This window comes from Equus przewalskii, chromosome 9, assembly GCF_037783145.1.
Source record: "Equus przewalskii isolate Varuska chromosome 9, EquPr2, whole genome shotgun sequence".
NCBI classification, from domain to species: domain Eukaryota; kingdom Metazoa; phylum Chordata; class Mammalia; order Perissodactyla; family Equidae; genus Equus; species Equus przewalskii.
Genome location: NC_091839.1, coordinates 60,253,277 through 60,272,269, shown reverse-complemented (window position 1 = coordinate 60,272,269; position 18,993 = coordinate 60,253,277). Strand labels below are relative to the sequence as shown.

At 38.0% G+C, this 18,993-nt stretch overlaps 1 protein-coding gene across 4 annotated transcripts in view; it reads left to right on the top strand.

Moving 5' to 3' along the window:
- Window positions 1-18,533, top strand: part of REV3L (REV3 like, DNA directed polymerase zeta catalytic subunit) — a 178,603-nt gene extending 160,070 nt beyond the window's left edge. For all 4 annotated transcript variants that reach the window (XM_070559290.1, XM_070559288.1, XM_070559287.1 and 1 more), the window contains 6 exons: window positions 2,079-2,193; window positions 7,180-7,317; window positions 8,660-8,850; window positions 9,959-10,205; window positions 11,894-12,103; window positions 17,406-18,533. In XM_070559290.1, coding sequence (XP_070415391.1) covers window positions 2,079-2,193; window positions 7,180-7,317; window positions 8,660-8,850; window positions 9,959-10,205; window positions 11,894-12,103; window positions 17,406-17,546 — 1,042 coding nt within the window. In that variant the 3' untranslated portion in view covers window positions 17,547-18,533. The remainder of the gene's footprint in view (window positions 1-2,078; window positions 2,194-7,179; window positions 7,318-8,659; window positions 8,851-9,958; window positions 10,206-11,893; window positions 12,104-17,405) is intronic.
- The last annotated feature ends 460 nt before the right edge of the window (window positions 18,534-18,993 follow it).

Here is an 18,993-nt window from a genome sequence, read left to right as displayed (position 1 = left end):
CTTGATGGCTTAAACAAAACAGAAATTTATTTTCTCACAGTTTTAGAGGCTTGAAGTCCAAGATCAAAGTGTTGGCAGGTGTGGTTTCTCCTGAACCCTCTCTCCTTGGCTTGCAGGTGGCCACCTTCTTGCTGTGTCCTCACATGATCTTCTGTTCATGTGCATCCCTGGTCTTTCTTTGTATATCCAAATTTCGTCGTCTTGTAAGGACACCAGTCAGATTAGGCTCGCCCTAACCACTGAAATTAGGGCCTCATTTCACCTTAATTGTCTGTTTAAAGGCCCTTTCTCCAAATACGGTCACATTCTGAGGTATCAGGGGTTAGGGCTTCAACATACGAATTTGAGGGGGACACAGTTCAGCCCATAACACATCTATACGTTTGTCAGCATTCACGGAGTACCCTTAAAATGTGTTCATTTTATTATATGCATATTATAGCTCAACAAAGTTGATTTTAAAAATAATATTTCAAAAGGAGATTTCATAGTAATCTATTCAAAAAATAAGGCTATATTAGTGTAATGAGCATCAGAAGAGCCTAAAAAGAAAATATTATAAAAAGCTTCAAGCGGTTCAGAGTGTAGCATAGCTTAAACGTATAATTGACTATCTAAGCCCTGTTGGTTCTGCCTTAGTGAATGTTAAAATTAATTCAGACTGAGACCATTTTTATTTTAAAGACCTTAAGTAATATTGAATAAATATTCCTTTTCTTAAGCTTTTCATATCAGACTCTAAGGCAAGTGCTGTCTACAGTATTGGCAGAGAAAGAGTTTTTCCAAAGAAACCATCCAAATGAGATTTAAAGTCCAATATAAAAACAATTAAGAAATATGAGATTGGTTTATGTGGCTCCAAGACTAGAAATAAGAATCCAAAATTCATGTTTCAAGATATTGTTCATTTCCAATACTTTGTCTTTCCACTAAAACTATAAGTGAAGATCAACTTTATAAGTTCTCCTACTTAAGTATATTTATTAGCCGTTGTTTCTATCAGTCTCAAATTGTGGTATATACTGAAATGTCAAGTGCTATTATAAAGTTAACCAGATTGCATTAGGAAAAAAAAGCCCAATACTTTTGTTTTATCTGTTATTTTTTAGTATTTTTAATATTGGAATTTTTGGCCACCTTAGAAATCCTCCCCTCTTGACCTGCATATATTGCTGGTGGGAATGTACATCAGAAATATCTTTCTGGAATTCAGTTGGGCAGTATCTTACCAAAAATATTCTTGGTGTATATCATTTATCCAGAAATTTCATTTCTAGGAATTCTAAGGACACAGAGCATGCCAAATTATTATTATATATTGAAATATTAGCAAAAAAATTTAACCTAAATTTTCAGTGATAGGGGTTTGGTTAAATTATAATATATCATAATTGAAATACAGTACAACTATTAAAATGATGTAAAAGAACTAAGTGACATGGGAAAATGTTCACAATATACCGTTAAATGAAAGGAGAAAGTTACCAAACAGTATGATCTATTATCCCAAATGAGAAAAGATTTACAGATATACACTATGATTTGTAGCGTCTTTTTTCTGAATGGTAAGATTATAGATGGCTGTTTTCTTCTTTGTGCCTTTTTGTGTTTCCTAACTGTTCTTCAGGGAGCATATGTTACAGAGTATGTGTGTCTTTTTAAAGTTGGGTCATTCTAGAAGGAAATTTCCTCCCATATAACAAATAAATTTCCATTTCTTTACGATCACATTTTCTCTTATTTTATAATTGACGTAATTGTGTGTTATACAAAGCTGTAAATGTCTAGAAATGACCCAGGACCTTTCCTGGCAACTGTGATCGCTGAGCTGGTCTGTGTGTAGCTAAACTAGAAATATTAGATGTCTTAAGTCTTAATGATCTGTAACAAGATATACCATGAGTACGCAAGGGAAGTGTAATAACACAAAGCTTAGATAAGAAGCAACTTAATAAGGAAGAGTAAGGAAGGAAAAAGGTGTTCTTTGGTATTAGAGTAGTAGCCAGGAAAGTTACTCTTGATGACATTTTTGTTACCGTGACTTCCTCATTACCCTACTCTATTTTTAATCCTCTTAGTATGTTTGTACTACTGAAAGGAGCCACTAAGGAGCAGTCTTTTAAGATTGGTCAGGAAATTGCTGAAGCGGTAACTGCTACCAACCCTAAACCAGTGAAATTGAAGTTTGAAAAGGTAAGAGAAATGTAATACTAATAATCACATCTGAAATACACATACCTTCTAGAGATTTCTGACTTGCTCGATACATGTTGAGAATTAGTAACACTGTATGGGTCTATAAAAGTGTTAAATTTAAAATATTTTCCCATAATTTTCTCCATTTTTTTAGTAATGTCTTTATATAAATGATTGTTCCAGTTAACTATTGCTGTGTAACAGACCACCCCAAACTTAATGGTGTAAAACAACCACCGAGTTATTATGCTTTCAGATTTTATGGGTCAGGAATTCAGAAAGGGTACAGCAGGATGGCATGTTTCTGCTCCACAATGTCTAGGTCCTCAGCTCGGAAAACTTAAAGGCCAGAGGTGACCCAACTGACAGCTCAGGGCTGAAATCGCCTCGGGCTTGTTCACTCTCATGTCTGGGGGTTGATACTGGCTGCTGTTTGGGACATCAGCTCAGGCCGTCAGCTGCACCACCTACTCTTGGCCTTTCCCTGAGGCTACTTGTTCTTCTTTATAACTTGATGGCTGAATTCTAGGAGTGAACATCCCAAAGAGAAACAGATGAAAGCTGTTTTGCTTTTTATGATCTAGTCTCAAAGTCACACAGCGTCATAACCTATCTAGATTTAAGAGGGAACACAGACCCCTCCCCCTGAATCTCTTAATGGGAAGAATGTCAGTCACATTGTAAGAAGACTAAGTGGGATGGGAGATATTAGTTCTTTGGAAAATCTAGTCTGCCACAAGGATCTTTGACTATTTTCATTTTACTTTAGGTATCAAATTTGTATTTAGTTCTTTCTATGTAAAAGATACTGAGCTAGGAGAGGTATGGAATGCAAAGAAGCATGAAACACAGTCCTGCCCTCTAAGAGCCGGTAATCTAAAAGGAAAGATTAGAAATGTATATAAGTGATCTCTTTTATTGTAAACTTACGGAAGTCTCATGAGAGCTGTCTGCCTAAGCACTGTAAGAGCACAAAGAAAGGGAGGTATGATGTCCTCCTGGGCTGGATGGGGAGACTCCATGTAGGAGGTCGTATTGCACCGTGTCTCAGAAAATGGTTAGAATTTCACTAGGCACCATGGAGCTGCAATTCTGCATGGAAGAAAATGGCACGTAGAAGGATATGGAGGTGGAAAAGCACAGTATGGGAATACAGAGTAGCAGGAGAGAAATCTGGAAAAATAAATTTAAGACCAGATAGTAGAGTGTCTTGAATGCCAAGCTAGAGTGTTTAAACTTTATTCAGGCAAGTTTATCACACAAGAGCATGACATGGTCAGAGCTGTTGGGCGAGTGGCATATGAGACAGATTGGGAAGAGGAGAATCTCAAGACAGGATGCTTCTTGCAACCTGAATAGTCTTGAACTAGTGAAAATAACAAAAGAACAGTTCATGAGCTGTTGAGAAAGAAGTATGGGCAGGAGTTATAAGTGATTGATTTAGCAGAACAGATGTGGAGAGGAAGAAAGAGGGAGAAAAGAATCAAGGGTGGCTCGCAATGTTTATCGTGTACCTACTCTGAGGTGAGGATTGTGCTAGAAGAGATTCAAAGAGGACTTAAATATGGTATCTGCCCTAAAGAGCATTCTATTTGGGGGAGAGAGAGGAGAGAAAAATTAGAAAACAGAGTGAGCATGGATGCTATTCTAGAGGTATGCGTATGGTACTGTGGACATCTGGCAAAGTGAAGAGCGTAATTTGCTTGGAAAATAACACCAGACATGAAGATTTACCTGAAGTAGATGACAGACCTAAACATAAAAGCAAAAACTACAGAACTTCTCAAAGAAAACAAACGTTTGTTAAGAATTGTGATGCAGGGCCAGCCCAGTGATGTAGTGCTTAGATTCACACACTCTGCTTCAGCGGCCTGGGGTTTGCAGGTTAGGATCCCAGGCAGAGACCTACACACTGCTCATCAAGCCATGCTGTGGAGGCATCCCACATACAAAATAGCGGGAGATTGGCACAGAGGTTAGCTCAGCAACAATCTTCCTTGAGCCAGACTAGGATTGGCAACAGATGTTAGCTCAGGGCCAATCTTCCTCACCAAAAAAAAGAAGAAGAAGAAGAATTGTGATGCATATGTTCATGATGAATATTGGTCTGTAGTTTTTTTTGTTCTTCTGATTTGAGGACAGAAAAAAGGCTGGCCTTGTAAAATGAGTTGGAAGGGTTCCCTCTTCTATTTTCTGAAAGAAAAAGTGTGTACAGTTATTTCTTTCTTAAATGATTGATAGAATTCACCAGTGAAGCCATCTGGTCCTGAAATTTTCTTTGGGGTTAGGGAGAAATTTTTAATTACAGATTAAACATCCTTAATATATATTGAATTATTCACGTTTTCCTCCCATGTTTTGATAACTTGTGTTGGCAAAGAATTTGTTCATTTCTCCTAAGTTGTCACATTTATTGGCATGAATTATTTTTAGTTCCTTGTTATGATTTTGATATCTGTAAGATCTTTAGTGACAGCCCTCCTTTCACTTTTGATGTTGATAATTTATGGGGTTTTTTCCTTTGATCATTCTAGTTTGAGGTTTATCTGTTTATTGAAGTTTTTGAAGAACCATTTTATTAATTTTCACTATTTATTATTTCCTTCCTTATACTTACTTTGGGTTTAGTTTGCTTTTCTTGTCCTCTTAATTTAGAAGCTTGAATCATTAATTTTAAACAAATATTTTTTAATATAAGCATTTAAAGATATAAATTTCCCTCTAAATACTACTTTAGCTTCAAATGTTGATAGCTTGTGTTTTCATTATTACTCATTTGTTTCAATGATGATGACCTGTAGATTATTTAGAAGGGTGTTGTTTAAATTCCAAATATTTAAGGATATTCTAGAAATTGTTTTGTTATTATTTCTAATTTAATTCCATTGCAGTCAGAGAACATACTCTGTATGATTTCGATGCTTTTAAGTTTATTGTAATTTGTTGTTTGGTCCAGCATATGGTCTATCTTAGTGAATGTTCCCATGTGATGTTGAAGAGCCTCATGTATGCTGGTTGTTGGGTGGAATGTTCTATAAATGTCACTTAGGTTAAATTAATTGACAGTGTTGTTGAAGCCTTCTGTATCCTTAGTGATTTTCCATCAGTTTCTAAGAGAGAAGTGGCTCAAGTCTGCAAGTATAATCATTTGCCTGTTTCTTCCTTTTAGTTCTGTCAGTTTCTATTTCATACATTTTGAATTTTTCTTATTAGGTGCATACACTTTTAGGATTATGTGTCTTCTTGATGAATTTATATTTTATTTTTGATAATATTCCTTGTCTTGAAATCTATTTTTTCTAATATCATTATATTGCCACTCAGCTTTGTTTTGATTCATGTTAGCATGTCTGTCTTTTTCTGGGTTTTATTTTTAACCTTTCTTTTTTTTTTTTTAAAGATTTTATTTTATTTTATTTTATTTTATTTGAGGAAGATTAGCCCTGAGCTAACTGCTGCCAATCCTCCTCTTTTCGCTGAAGAAGACTGGCCCTGAGCTAACATCCGTGCCCATCTTCCTCTACTTTGTATGTAGGACACCTACCACAGCATGGCGTGCCATGCGGTGCCATGTCCACACCCAGGATCCAAACCAGCGAACCCTGGGCCACCGAGAAGCGAAACATGCGAACTTAACCACTGCGCCACTGGGCTGGCCCCTATTTTTAACCTTTCTATGTCCTTATGTTTAAAGTGGATTTCTGGTAGATAGCTTATCACTGAGTCTCATTTTTTGATTAGATCCAACCTGATTATGTCTGCCTTTTTTTTTTTCCTAAAGATTGCCACCTGAACTAACATCTGTTGTCAGTCTTTTTTCTCCTCCTCCCCCTCCCCCTCCCCCTCCTCCCCCTCCCCCTCCCCTCCTCCCCCTCCCCCTCCTCCTCCTCCTCCCCCTCCTCCCCCTCCTTCTCTCTCTCTCTTCCCCACCCCCCAACGTCCCCCAGTACATAGTTGTATATTCTAGCTGTAGTCCCTTCTGGTCATGCCGTATGGGATGCCACCTCAGCATGGCTTGATGGGTAGTGCCCAAGTTCACATGGGCAGAGCATGTGAACTTAACCACTCTGCCACCTGGCCAGCCCCTATGTCTGCCTTTTAATTGGCATGTTTAAACCATTTACATTTAATGCGATTATTGATAAAGCTTGAGGGCAGAGGAAAGGACCAACTTGGTAACATTAAAAAGGGTGGGGGCACACACCCATTGATCCAGGAATTCCTCTTCAAGGAATTTATCCTACGGATTAATCCATGCAAGGTTGTTTACTAGAACACTGTTTGTAATTCCAAAAGATTGGAAACATCCTAAATGATCGTAGTAGGTAACTGGTTATATAAATTAGGATACCCTCACATAATGGATGACTGTGTAGCTACAAAACAAAATGATGGATGGAATGCTCTCCAAGATAAATTATTAAGTGAGATAAGCAAAGTGCAGAATGATGTATATGGTAAGCTACTGTTATGTGTATAAGTACATGTGTTTGCATGGAATATCTCTGGAAGGATAGACAGGAAATCAATAACAGAGGATGCCTCTAGGGTAGGGAAAGTAGAGGCTGGAGAACTAGGACTTTTCATTTTATCTTCTCTTATAACGCTTTAATTTCGTACCATGTGTAGGTGTTACTAAAGTAATTTTTTCATTGTTTAAAAAGATAGATGATTGTTGATTTTTGAGAGAGAAGTGTCAGTTGAGGACAGAGCAAAATTGATAGTGCAAGTAAAGGAGTGAATGAGTGAGTGGTAGGGAAGTAAAGACAACTCATTTTGTGTATTCTCATGAATTGTGAATTTGTTGTATCATGAATTTTTTGGGCCCTAAGCCATATTTAGAATTCTTTTCTTTTTCTCTTTCTTTCTTTCTTTTTTTTTTTGTAATTGACATTTGGTTAAGAGAGAAAAAGACATAAAAATAATACATTCGTGGTACGGAAAAAGTGGTTATTGAAAGGCATTTTGTTAATTTCATCACAGGTATATTTGCCCTGTGTCTTACAAACAAAAAAGAGGTATGTGGGTTACATGTATGAAACACTGGATCAAAAGGACCCAGTATTTGATGCAAAAGGAATAGAAACAGTCAGAAGAGATTCCTGCCCTGCTGTTTCTAAGGTAAGTTTTATCTATCTTATTTTCATCTTTAAGAAATAAATGGTTAAAGAAGCTGGTGAAAATCCTTAAGCACACATCTAGGTAGAGGAGCTGTAGCCTATATGACCGTATAACTCTAAGAGGAACTATATGATTTTTGAGAATTTCATTTCTAATGAAAAATTTAGTCAGTAGTTACTGACTTCTTCCCACACCTTCCTTCTATCACAATCGCTAAAAACAGTATGTGCACGTGAAAGAATTTCCTGCCTGATCACCTGGAGATGATAATACATGCTATCATATGACGACACCCAAAAGCTAGGGAGCAAGATAAAAAAGAGGAACTGGCAACAGAGGCATTTCATAAGTAATATAATCCAGCCTAGATTAGCTGAAATTTTCTTTACTTCAGTTATCAAATACAAGTTAGGAAGATTTCTAAACAATGGTACTATAAATTACCTAAATTTCTCAACCATAGTAATTTTAACCATAGTATTTTATATTTTTTCTTTACTCAAGTCCAAATTCCTTTTATTAACAAACCAAGAGTAAGTGGTATAAGTGGAATAGCACTCTACAAACTGAGTTTTATGAGAGCATTAGACAACAGTCCACCTATTATGTCAATATAGATATAATGTGTGAATCTGAGATATTGTTTAATACTAGTTTCTGGAAGAGATATCATCCAGTGCATTCTTTCTTTGAGGGCAGAATTGTACTTGGGCTAAATTAGCAAACTTGTTTTGTAAATATGTATGGGTTCCAGTACTCAGAATAAGATACAGAACTTTCACCTGGAACTAATTTAAGTTCAATCCACTACGTAAACCCATTGCATGTCAGTCATTTCCTAATAGAAATATTTCTAGTACAGAAACTTGTCACAATTAGTATATATTTATTGACACCGAAAACTGATTTTGACTTCACTGCTTGGTGATATTTAAACTTCTCTCTGTCCACCTCAATCAGGTCCTTTCTATAACAGGGTAGATAAAAACAATACATGAAATCATGTCTGGCTTCTTGTGCCTACAGTGCTTTTGGCTATTTAAGAAAATGTAAATGTTTCATGTTGCTCATCACATAGCAAGTATTTCATCGCCTGTCATCCCAATCTGATTTTCCTCAAACTACATGATATTCTACTTTTAGAAATAGCAAGCTATAAAGTCTCAAATATTTTCCCATTTCTAATAATTTTTATTATTCAATCATTGTAAATAGCAGGTTGTTAAGGCAGATCAACAAGTTACCCAGTAGTTATATAATTGAAAGTATAACAATAATGAGGAAATATACTAGGAGATATCTTATCTTTGTGAGGTTATCCCTTCTTTTTTCTTTTTTTAAGATACTTGAGCGTTCTCTAAAGCTGCTATTTGAAACAAGAGATATAAGTTTAATTAAACAGTATGTTCAACGACAATGTATGAAGCTTCTGGAAGGAAAGGCCAGCATACAAGATTTTATCTTTGCCAAGGAATACAGAGGAAGTTTCTCTTATAAACCTGGAGTTTGTGTGCCATCCCTTGAACTTACAAGGTAATGATGCTCACAACAGCACAACTCTCAATACCTAGCAAATGTAGTCCTGGGATTCTGAACACTTTGGAGTAGTGGACACCTACTCCAAGTAGATGGAAGGACACCTAGTCAACAGGCACAGACACAGAGCTGTTTCTTCACCTGCCCACATGAAGCCTCACTAAAGGTGAATGGTGCTCCCCATGGAAGCTCTGAAGAGGAAGAAGGAGCTCCTCTTCTGGGCTTCCCTTGGGAAACTAAATTCAGTGAAATTGTAATCGGTGTAGAGCTTGAATCTTTTGTTTTTGTCACATCAAAATCACTTCGTAGTTCTTAATATTAATCTACTAAAGCACTTTGATGGTTGTGGTTGTTAGTGCTGTCGAGTGGATTTCAACTCATAACAACCCTGTGTTCAGCAGAACGGAACCCTGCCTGGTCTTTTTGTGTCATCCTCTTACCTTCTATGTCAGACAGTGCTCCGCTGCTATTCATAGGGTTCTCATGGCCAATTTTTTGGAAGTGGGTGATCAGGTCCTTCTTAGTCTGCCTTAGTCTGGAAGCTCCACTGAAACTTGTCCACCATGGGTGACCCTGCTGGTATTTGAAATACCAGTGGCATAGCTTTCAGCATCACAACAACATGCAGACACCACAGTATGACAACCAACAGAGGGTGGTATGGTTCCCTGAGTGGGAAATGAACCCAGGCCGTGGTGGTGAGAGCACCAAATGTCAACCACTAGACCACCAGGGCTGGCTGCGTAGACGGTATCATTCTGGAGTCTCATTATTTAATCAGCTAAATATTCTCTTATCTTTCAGTGTTAGATTTATGATAGTTCTTACCCTTAGGGGATAGAAAACATTTTAAGCTAGCTGATATCTGCCAACTCATATTGTTTTCCAGGTAGCAATGATTCAGAGTAAGTTTTAAACTCTTAGAGGATATCCCCTTGGTGCCAACTACGTGAAGTGTATATAGTTCTCAAAAAAAGTTGTAACTCTAACTTGAAGGTACCCCTTGTAGACTTCTCATACTTTCATTACTGTTTAATTCTCATGTAATTTTCTGGAAAGATGCCTTCCATGACAGTCTTTGCATATTTTATTTACATTTAAATAGGAAAATGGTTGCTTATGACCGGCGCTCTGAGCCTCGAGTTGGGGAGCGAGTGCCATACGTCATCATTTATGGGACCCCTGGAGTACCACTTATCCAGCTGGTAAGGCGTCCTGTGGAAGTCCTGCAGGACCCAACCCTGAGACTGAATGCCACCTACTATATCACCAAGCAAATCCTTCCACCCCTGGCAAGAATCTTCTCACTTATTGGAATTGATGTTTTCAACTGGTATCATGAATTACCAAGGGTAAGCCTACTAAATAGTACCCGTTCTATGACTGTAGAAAGACTTGGCTTAAAATTTCCAGTGGAGCTAAAGATTTTATTTATGTGCTATAAAAAGCAAAGCAGATGCTCGTCATCTTAAACTGGCTAAGGTGCCACACTCCTCCAGTTTCCTAAAAGAAACTTTTAAGTTTTCTAGACACCTTCCCAGCTGCTGGCAGACTGACCAAATTATAGAATACTAAAATAAATCCCACAACTATTCAGTGGTAAACACTTAGCTACAAAATAACTCAGAATAAACCAGCTAATAAAAAACAAATGGAGAGCAAAAATTCCTTCGATATGGGTGTCTAAGAAATGTATAAGATGTAGTATCTGGACATAGACCTGAGGAAACCAAACTAAAAAAATAATGTTAAAATAGGATTATACTAAAGGAAAAGATGCAGTGTGGAATCTTAGCAAAGGGAGTTTCACTTGAACTCTTCTTTCTTAGTTTCTTCAGTAGAAGTCTGAAGGAGCGATGTATGATTCTGTAATAATCAGGGATAGATTGATTACTCTAGGAGAGTAGTAGTTTTTTGGGAGTTTTGTTTTGAGGAAGATTAGCCCTGAGCTAACATCCATGCCCATCTTCCTCTACTTTATATGTGGGACGCCTGCCACAGCATGGCTTGGTAAGCAGTGAGTAGGTCCACACCAGGGATCTGAACCAGCGAACCCTGGGCCACCAAAGCGGAACGTGCACACTTAACTACTGTGCCACCAGGCTGGCCTGAGAGTAGTAGTTTTTTATCTACTGTTTAGAATTAGATCTGCTCAGTCATTTGCTGTTATCTCAGACTATGAAAGGCTGATGGTATTCAGGCAAACTGATAAAAGTTGATGCTTAAATTATTTTTACTTTCTCAGTATGACCTCAAGGAAAAGAATAAGCTAGGAAACGGGTTGAAGCTGTGCTCCAGAGAATCTGTGCTGGCTGACCTCTCTAGTGCTGTACCCTGGCTCTACACCAGAAAGCTCTTACTATTTTTTATTTCGTCACCAGTAAGAAAAACCAATGGCATTTATAAGAGGTTGACCTAATAACTTTTATGCAAAGTGATTTATAAGACACCAGGAGAATATGCCAAGGGTATAATAATATGATAATGTTATGTCAAAGTAAAAAGAGTCCCAGAAGACAGATCTCTGAGACCAGTATTAGCTTCAAATGAAGAACGCTTGGGTGACTTATATCTAATGACATTTGAAATGCTCCAGGTTTACTTTTGCTTGAATTTTGCACCCTACTGCCTAACAAGTTATTTTTAACCTTCCATTTGCCTTGTTTCCATGGCTCAAATTGTGCAGCCTTAAACAGTATCCACACTTAACTGGATTTCTTCCTTTGTCCTCTCTGCTCTCCATTGCCCTGTAGGATCTCACACATCTATGTATCTCAGCCCGAAAACTGAGCCATAGGAGACTATCTTTTCTTCCAAAAGAAAAAAACAATATGTCTGATGATACTGAGATGTAAGCTCTGTGAAAGGAAGGTCTTTATTCATTTCTGTAGCTGCCTTCTCTAGAGCAGTGCCTGACACCTAGAAGCTACTCAATATTTGTTGAACGAGTGAAATAATGCCTTAGTAAACCTGTAATTAGCAGGAGAATAGCAGCTCTGTTGTGAAGCTGGCCCAGAATTCTGAATTGATGTTTTTATAGATCCAGAAAGCCACTAGCTCCTCTCGAAGTGAACCTGGAGGGCGGAAAAGCACTATTTCACAATATTTCACTACCTTACGCTGTCCTGTGTGTGATGACCTGACTCAGCACGGCATCTGTAATAAATGTCGGAGCCAACCTCAGCATGTTGCAGTGATCCTCAACCAAGAGATTCGAGAGCTGGAACGTAAACAGGAGCAGCTTGTAAAGGTATGACCTTGTTCAAGAGACCCAGAATCCCAAGCAGCCTAATTCTTTGGGGAAATGTCATCAATTCTTGAGGTATACAGTATGAGATACAAAAGTGGTGTGAAAAATGGAGTACGAATTCTGAGTTAATAAACTTCTTAAAATATCATAATTGAATTAGGATATTAAAAATGGCTTAATTTGTTTTATAATTTATATTTTGGTTTTTATGAAATAGTATTGTATATAGTATTGTATATAGCATTGTATTGTGTTTGTTAAATCCCAGAACTACAACATCCATACACCCAATTTCTTTTATAATAATATTAAAAATAGAGAAAGAAGAGTACCAGTTGCTATATCTGCCATATCTACTCACCATTCCCATAAAAATCTGGTTGTCCTAGAGAATTGCTAGTAAACTTGGAAGGTTCTCAATTCTGAGAGTCCAGATAGAAAATTAACAGTTAACATGATTAAGTCTACTATATGCCAGAGATTATTGTAGGCCCTCTCACAGGTTAGTAAACTGACACAGGGGTTGAGGAATTGGCCCCATGTCACACTGCTAATAAGTGGCTGAGCTAGATAAAGACCTAAAATGCAGAGATGGTTGTTCAAACGCAGGAATTCTAGCAGAAATAAACAACAGAAATCTCTTGAAATAAGTTGGAAAATGAAATCTCAAGAAAAAAATTATCATAACACATTTTTTAAAAAACAAAGTATATTTCTTAAAGGAATGATTATATCTTATACCATCATATTTCAAGTTACTCTTTTTTTTTGAGGAAGATTAGCCCTGAGCTAACATCCGCCACCAGTCCTCCTCTTTTTGCTGAGGAAGATTGGTCCTGAGGAACATCTGTGCCCATCTTCCTCCATTTTTCATATGTGGGACACCTGCCACAGCGTGGCTTGATAAGCAGTGCATAGATCTGCGCCCAGGTTTCCCAACTAGCCAACCCGGGGCTGCCAAAGCCGACTGCGTGAACTTAACCACTGCACCACCAGGCTGGCTACTCAAGTTACATTTTTAACTTCAGGCTAGAGAAGAACAATTTTGAGGTGGAGTTTGTTTTGTTGTGTTTTGTCTTCTTTTAGAAGAGCAGTATTTAAAGTAATTGAAATGTTTTAAAACCAACAAATAATTGAGAGGCAGTGTGATTTTGTGGAAAATGAAACATGCTGATAGGAAATCAGGATTCTGGTCTGGACTTCCTAATAACGGCCATGTCCCTTGGCCTCAGTTTTATCAGAATGCAAATGGTGACCTGATGCTGTTTCGTAGGTTCCATCAGCTGTAACCTTGTAAATTCCTTATACAGTCATTCCTAGCAGCTCCTCAGCTCACAGGCCTCATGTAACCCAGCAGTAGGTAAAGGCCAGTCTCTGCACCTTGTCCTCAAGGTAAGAAGCTTTTGAACCAAGACATAGTATCAATCCACAGCCTCTTAGTAGGAGAACTTAGCTGCCCTGCAGGTGACCAGGGAGAGAAACCGTCTCTTAGGAGACTAGGCTCTTAAGAATTTGAATGATTATAGAAAGATGATTAAGGACTGGTAAAGTATAGACTGCTTCCTCTGCACCATTCTAGCTGCTCAATTTGTACTGGCAGAAAATGCTTTACTTTTAGAGAGGATAGCCAGTCAACCAGAAACAGATCTCATTAAGGATGGTGGGATCTAAAAGGTATGATGATTCTGATGCAACCACAGAAGCCTAGCTTGTCGAAATGATAGGTTGACTTTTCCCTCTCCCCTTCCATCTCCTAAAGAATTCTTAAATACCCTCATCTTTCTCCTTCCCTTCTGTGGCCATCCTAGTCCAAACCACCATTCTGTCTCCCCTAAACTCCTGCGGCAGCCTCCTGCCCTGAGCCCCTGCCATCCTAGCCATTCTCAACGCAGTAGCTAGAACAATCTTTTAAAAGTACAAATCCGGTGTTCTCGCTCTCTCATAAAATTCAAACTCCTTAGCATGCTTTATAAGTCTTTCTCCATTCTGGCCCCTGCCTGCCACCTCTCTGTCACCGTTTCTTGCCCTTTTCCCTGTCACACTCTATCATCCAACCATGAACTTCTTTCAGGCTGTGATGCCCCTTAGTCCGTCCCGCGTCCTGGCCTTTAGACACCCTGTTCCCTCTCCCTGGAATGTTGCCCTCTGCCCCGGCTAATCATCATCTGAGAGGAATCAGCTTCACCCCCAGGCCAGGGGAAGCCTTCCCTGCGGTGGGCTCCTGCCGTAACCTCCTCTGCTTTCCTCTGGTTACATGTGTCTGTCTTCCCCACCAGACAGCAGTGAGCCCAGTGAGGGCAGAGCCCTACCCGCCCCTCACTGCTGAGTCGGCTGTGCCCAGCATGGAGTCCAGCCTGTGGTGGTGGTCTGTAAATACGTATCGCAGTCTAGTCAGTGCAACCACTGAAGTCATTGGGTGTTCCAGCTTCCTGAGGGCAGCAACCACCCCTCATAGGAAATTCCCTTGTTCACTCCTAGTGCAAGGCGCAAGCGTGAGCAGAACCTCCAGAGCACCACTGCAGTCGGGCTGCGGGTGGTCTCTTACCTGAGCTTCCTGTCTTTTGCCCTCAGCAGCAGACACTGCACTAGGTGGTGCCATCAATTTAACCAGAACCCTTCTTCAATATTAGGTCTTATTTCTTATAATAATGCAGTTTAAAAGAAGTGATGCTGTTTATAAATAAAGATGGTTCATCATCTTTCAAGAGATATTTTTGACTTTAGGGGTTTTGTTTAAGAGAGTTAAAATGTGTCTCTTTTTTTTTTCTTTTTTTTTTTAAAGATTGGCACCTGAGCTAACAACTGTGGCCAATCTTTTTTTTTCTTTTTTCTTCTGCTTTATCTCCCCAAATCCCACCCTGGTACATAGTTGTATATCCTAGTTGCAAGTACTTCTAGTTGTGGCACATGGGACGCCGCCTCAATGTGGCCTGATGAGCGGTGCCATGTCCGCGCCCAGGATCCGAACCAGTGAAACCCTGGGCCGCTGCAACGGAGCGCGTGAACTTAACCACTCGATCACGAGGCCGGCCCCAAAATGTGTCTCTTGTACTTAAATAATCTGTAGGAATTTTCATAAAGTGGAAATTATAGGAGATGTAATGAGAAATGGTCAGAAACTTTAGTAACAGGAGACTTTGATACACTTCCTTAGCCCAAGGCCAATCAAGTGATCAGAAATAAGTACAGTTATGGAAGATCTAAACAACATTATAAGGTAGAACTGATGATTATATATCAACTCTGTAACCCAATATTAGAAAATACACTCTTTTCAAGTGTTTATGGAATATGCAAAACTTAACTGTATCTTTAGTCTGTAAAGAAAACAATAAATTTCAAAAAGTAGAAATATTAAAAATGACATTTGGGGCAAGCACAGGGGCGTAATGGTTAAGTCTGCATGCTCCACTTTGGCGGCCCAGGGTTTGCGGGTTCGATTCCCAGGCATGGGCCTACCCACCACTCATCAAGCCACGCTGTGGTGATGTCCCACATGCAAAATGGAGGAAGATTAGCACAGATGTTAGCTCAGGGCCATTCTTCCTCACCAAATAAACAAATAAAAACATTTTACCAATACAATGCTATAAAATGAGTAATTAATTATAAACTGAGAAAACAAAATGATCCTTAACACTTCGAAATTTTAATACACCCTATTAAACAAACACTACATATAAGATTCTAGACAGCCATAGCAGATCTCAGAGAAAATTCATCACCTTAAACACTTGTGATAATAAACATGAAAGAATGGAAATAAATCAATTAAGCATCTGACTGAAAATTTTTGAAAGAATAAGAAAGTATACCAAAGGATAGCAAAAAGAAAGAATCGATGAAGATTAAAGCAGATTTTTTAAATGTCTGCCTCCTTATGAGCTAAAAAGTAAGTGGCCTGGTTGTGGTGTTTAAAGTTTTAAATGTAAGCTGAATTGAGCTACAATGCTGCAGGTTTAAATCACCAAGAAAAGGATCTTGAAACTAAACATTGAGTTAAATTCAGTGAGGCAAGTAATTCCATCCTGGCGTATTTATCAGACAGGCACAGAGGGTGCATAGATATTTATCGGTTTGTCCTGGCACCTGCGTGTAGCTGCAGTACATAGAGATGCACTGCAGAAATTCTGTATCTGGGAATAGATTTGAGTCTCTTGGCAGAGATCTCATTAGTGAAAGGCTTCATGGTGAACAGCACACGCAGTCTTCAGACAGCGCCCTGAAGCACAGGTCTCAGCAGTTTCCGTATCACAGCGTCAGATCCAGGAAAACATGCCCTTCTCTGCCTGGAAGAACTTGAGGCAAAGAACAAAACTGGATTCCCTGTGAGACACCTCTGAAACAGAAGCTCTTTGATGTAGATCAGAGAACTAAGTAGAGCGGGCTAATTTCCTCTGAAAAGACAGTCTAGAGTAATAGCTGCTGTTGGGGTTCCCTTTTTTTAATCACTTGGATACACTATTCAAGTGAAAAATCAGCCTGCACTTTCTTGACCCTTGGGGTCCTCACTAGTATCCTCCCTGATTTTTGGATGTTTTTCATGTTTGTAGTCTTTTTTTAACCGGATATGTGATTGAGACTTATTGTTTAAAGTCTGGTCGTTGTGTAAGACATTATAATGCTTCTGCTCTTTAAAGATTGCTTTATGATGTATTATTTTTCCTTTAGATCAGATCGTATTCTACATCAGAATCACCTGAGAGCCCTAAAAAGTACAGATTCGTAGGCGCTCATGCCCAGAGATTCTGATTCATTGGTCCAGGGTGGAGCTTAGGCATCCGTATATATTTTTAAGCTCGTGTATAGCCAGGGTTGAGACCCACAGTCTAAACTACTACTTTCACATTGACATCGTTTGATTTTTTTTCATACTGGCATTTTCTTTGAAATAAGAAAATGGATAACTTTTTATGATTGGCATATAAAAAGATAAATCTGAGTAATTTGAAAAAATAGTGTTTATAGCTCATTTAAGAGACAGTCTCTGAATGATATGTGGATCTTAATATAATAGAATTTTACTGTAAATGAAAGTTGATCTCTGGAATGAAATGAATCCTTACGGGATTTTGTGCTCTATGTTTTGTGAAATAATATCCTTTCAAAATGTCTCAACATGGGGTAGTCTAGGCTTCAAAGAGATGAAAATTAACGAAACTTTGTGTAACATATTACGTGTCGTATGTTCGCCAGTAATCGGTGGTGGGTCAGAACAGAGGGATTGTAAAAGTTCGTTGTTTACACAAATACATAGGCACTTTCTTTCCTATTGTTTTATATATTCCTCTTGTGCTTTCAGATATGCAAGAACTGTACAGGTTGCTTTGATCGACATATCCCATGTGTTTCTCTGAACTGCCCAGTACTTTTCAAACTCTCCCAAGTAAACAGAGAATTATCCAAGGCACCGTATCTCCGGCAGTTACTAGACCAGTTTTAAATTGTCAATATCACAAAATCCCAGGTGCTATTTTTTTCGGTGTTTACCACTAGACTGTTGTGCATGGTGCTTTTTCAACTTTCATTGAGTCAAGTATGTCATTGTCTGTTATCTGAAGACTATGAAGACTTCTATGCTAACTGAATTAAAAACTGTACTAGTTGATCTCTGAATAGCTCACTTCTTACAATGTACAAAGTCTTCATCCTTTCACCTTTTTAACATTGTTTTATAATGCAGGTGTTGAATTTGCTCCAGTATGTGTAACATCTTGTAAATCCATTTGAGTAGATCATATTTACTTCCCTGTGGAAGGAGCACTGAAAACCTCTTAAAAAAAAAAAATTCGTGTGTTTCCTTGAACTGTCTGTATCAAGACGTGTTACTTAGAGATAACCCATTCACTTCATAATTTTGACTGCGAAATATTTTGTAAATACACTTTTTTACTTTTCAAACAACTGAGTAAAATAATGTGCAATGAATTTTATACAAATGATTTTCAAGTTGTTTGGTATATTTCCTCTAGGTTTTGCTTGACTCAGAGTAGAGTTGTTATTTTGATCAAACTGTGCAAACAATAGTACCATGTGTAGCATTTTGAAACATTATTTTCTAAAACCGCTGTCTTGCTTTAGCTATTAATGGGGCATTGTGAGGAACTGTGCAAAGACATTTTTGTTACAAACCTGTGGGCCTGTTGCAATACTTTAAAAATAAAAAAATTTATTCCATTTTTGCTTGTTTTGTATAGACATTTCTATTGCTTCTAAATATGCTTAAAATATTTTCTTTCCTTATGTACTGTACAGTTAATCTTATTTGCCATCATCTTGAACACAAAATGTGTATTTAGAATATTTGTATAACTGTATAAAATGAAAAAGGAATTATGTGGTCAGTGCATTGTTTTCTAAACTGGAAATCATTTTGTTTTAAAAGTTAATAATGGAAACCATATTAAAATTGAATAAAATATGAAATACAGCCATGTGATTTTATCTTCTATAAAGGGTATTATCTTCATCTGTTTAGCCTACGTTGCTTACATCTTACCCTACCCTTTTCTGAAGTTGAGGTAAATTTATCTCATTGTCACATCCTAATTAATGTTGCAATTCCCTTACCAAACGTTAGAATTAAAAAAAAAATGGCAGCAAAAGTAGTATAGGAAAAATTTAGCTCTCAAGCTCTCATCCTTTTAGAGTTCTAAGAATCCGCTTGTTAGTAGATCTTCCATATTCATTTTCATTTAGATATAATTAATCTTGAAGCCAGAGGAAAAGCAAAAATTACATTATTGCTTTTTAAAAGCTTAAATACCAATTTTTTCAATAGAAAAAAGTGTCTTATTTTAACATAGAAAGCTCACCTGGTTATACACCAGAAATAGGTCTTCCATTGCCAAATTCAGTACTTCCAAATACCGGGGGGATTGGTTTTCTGA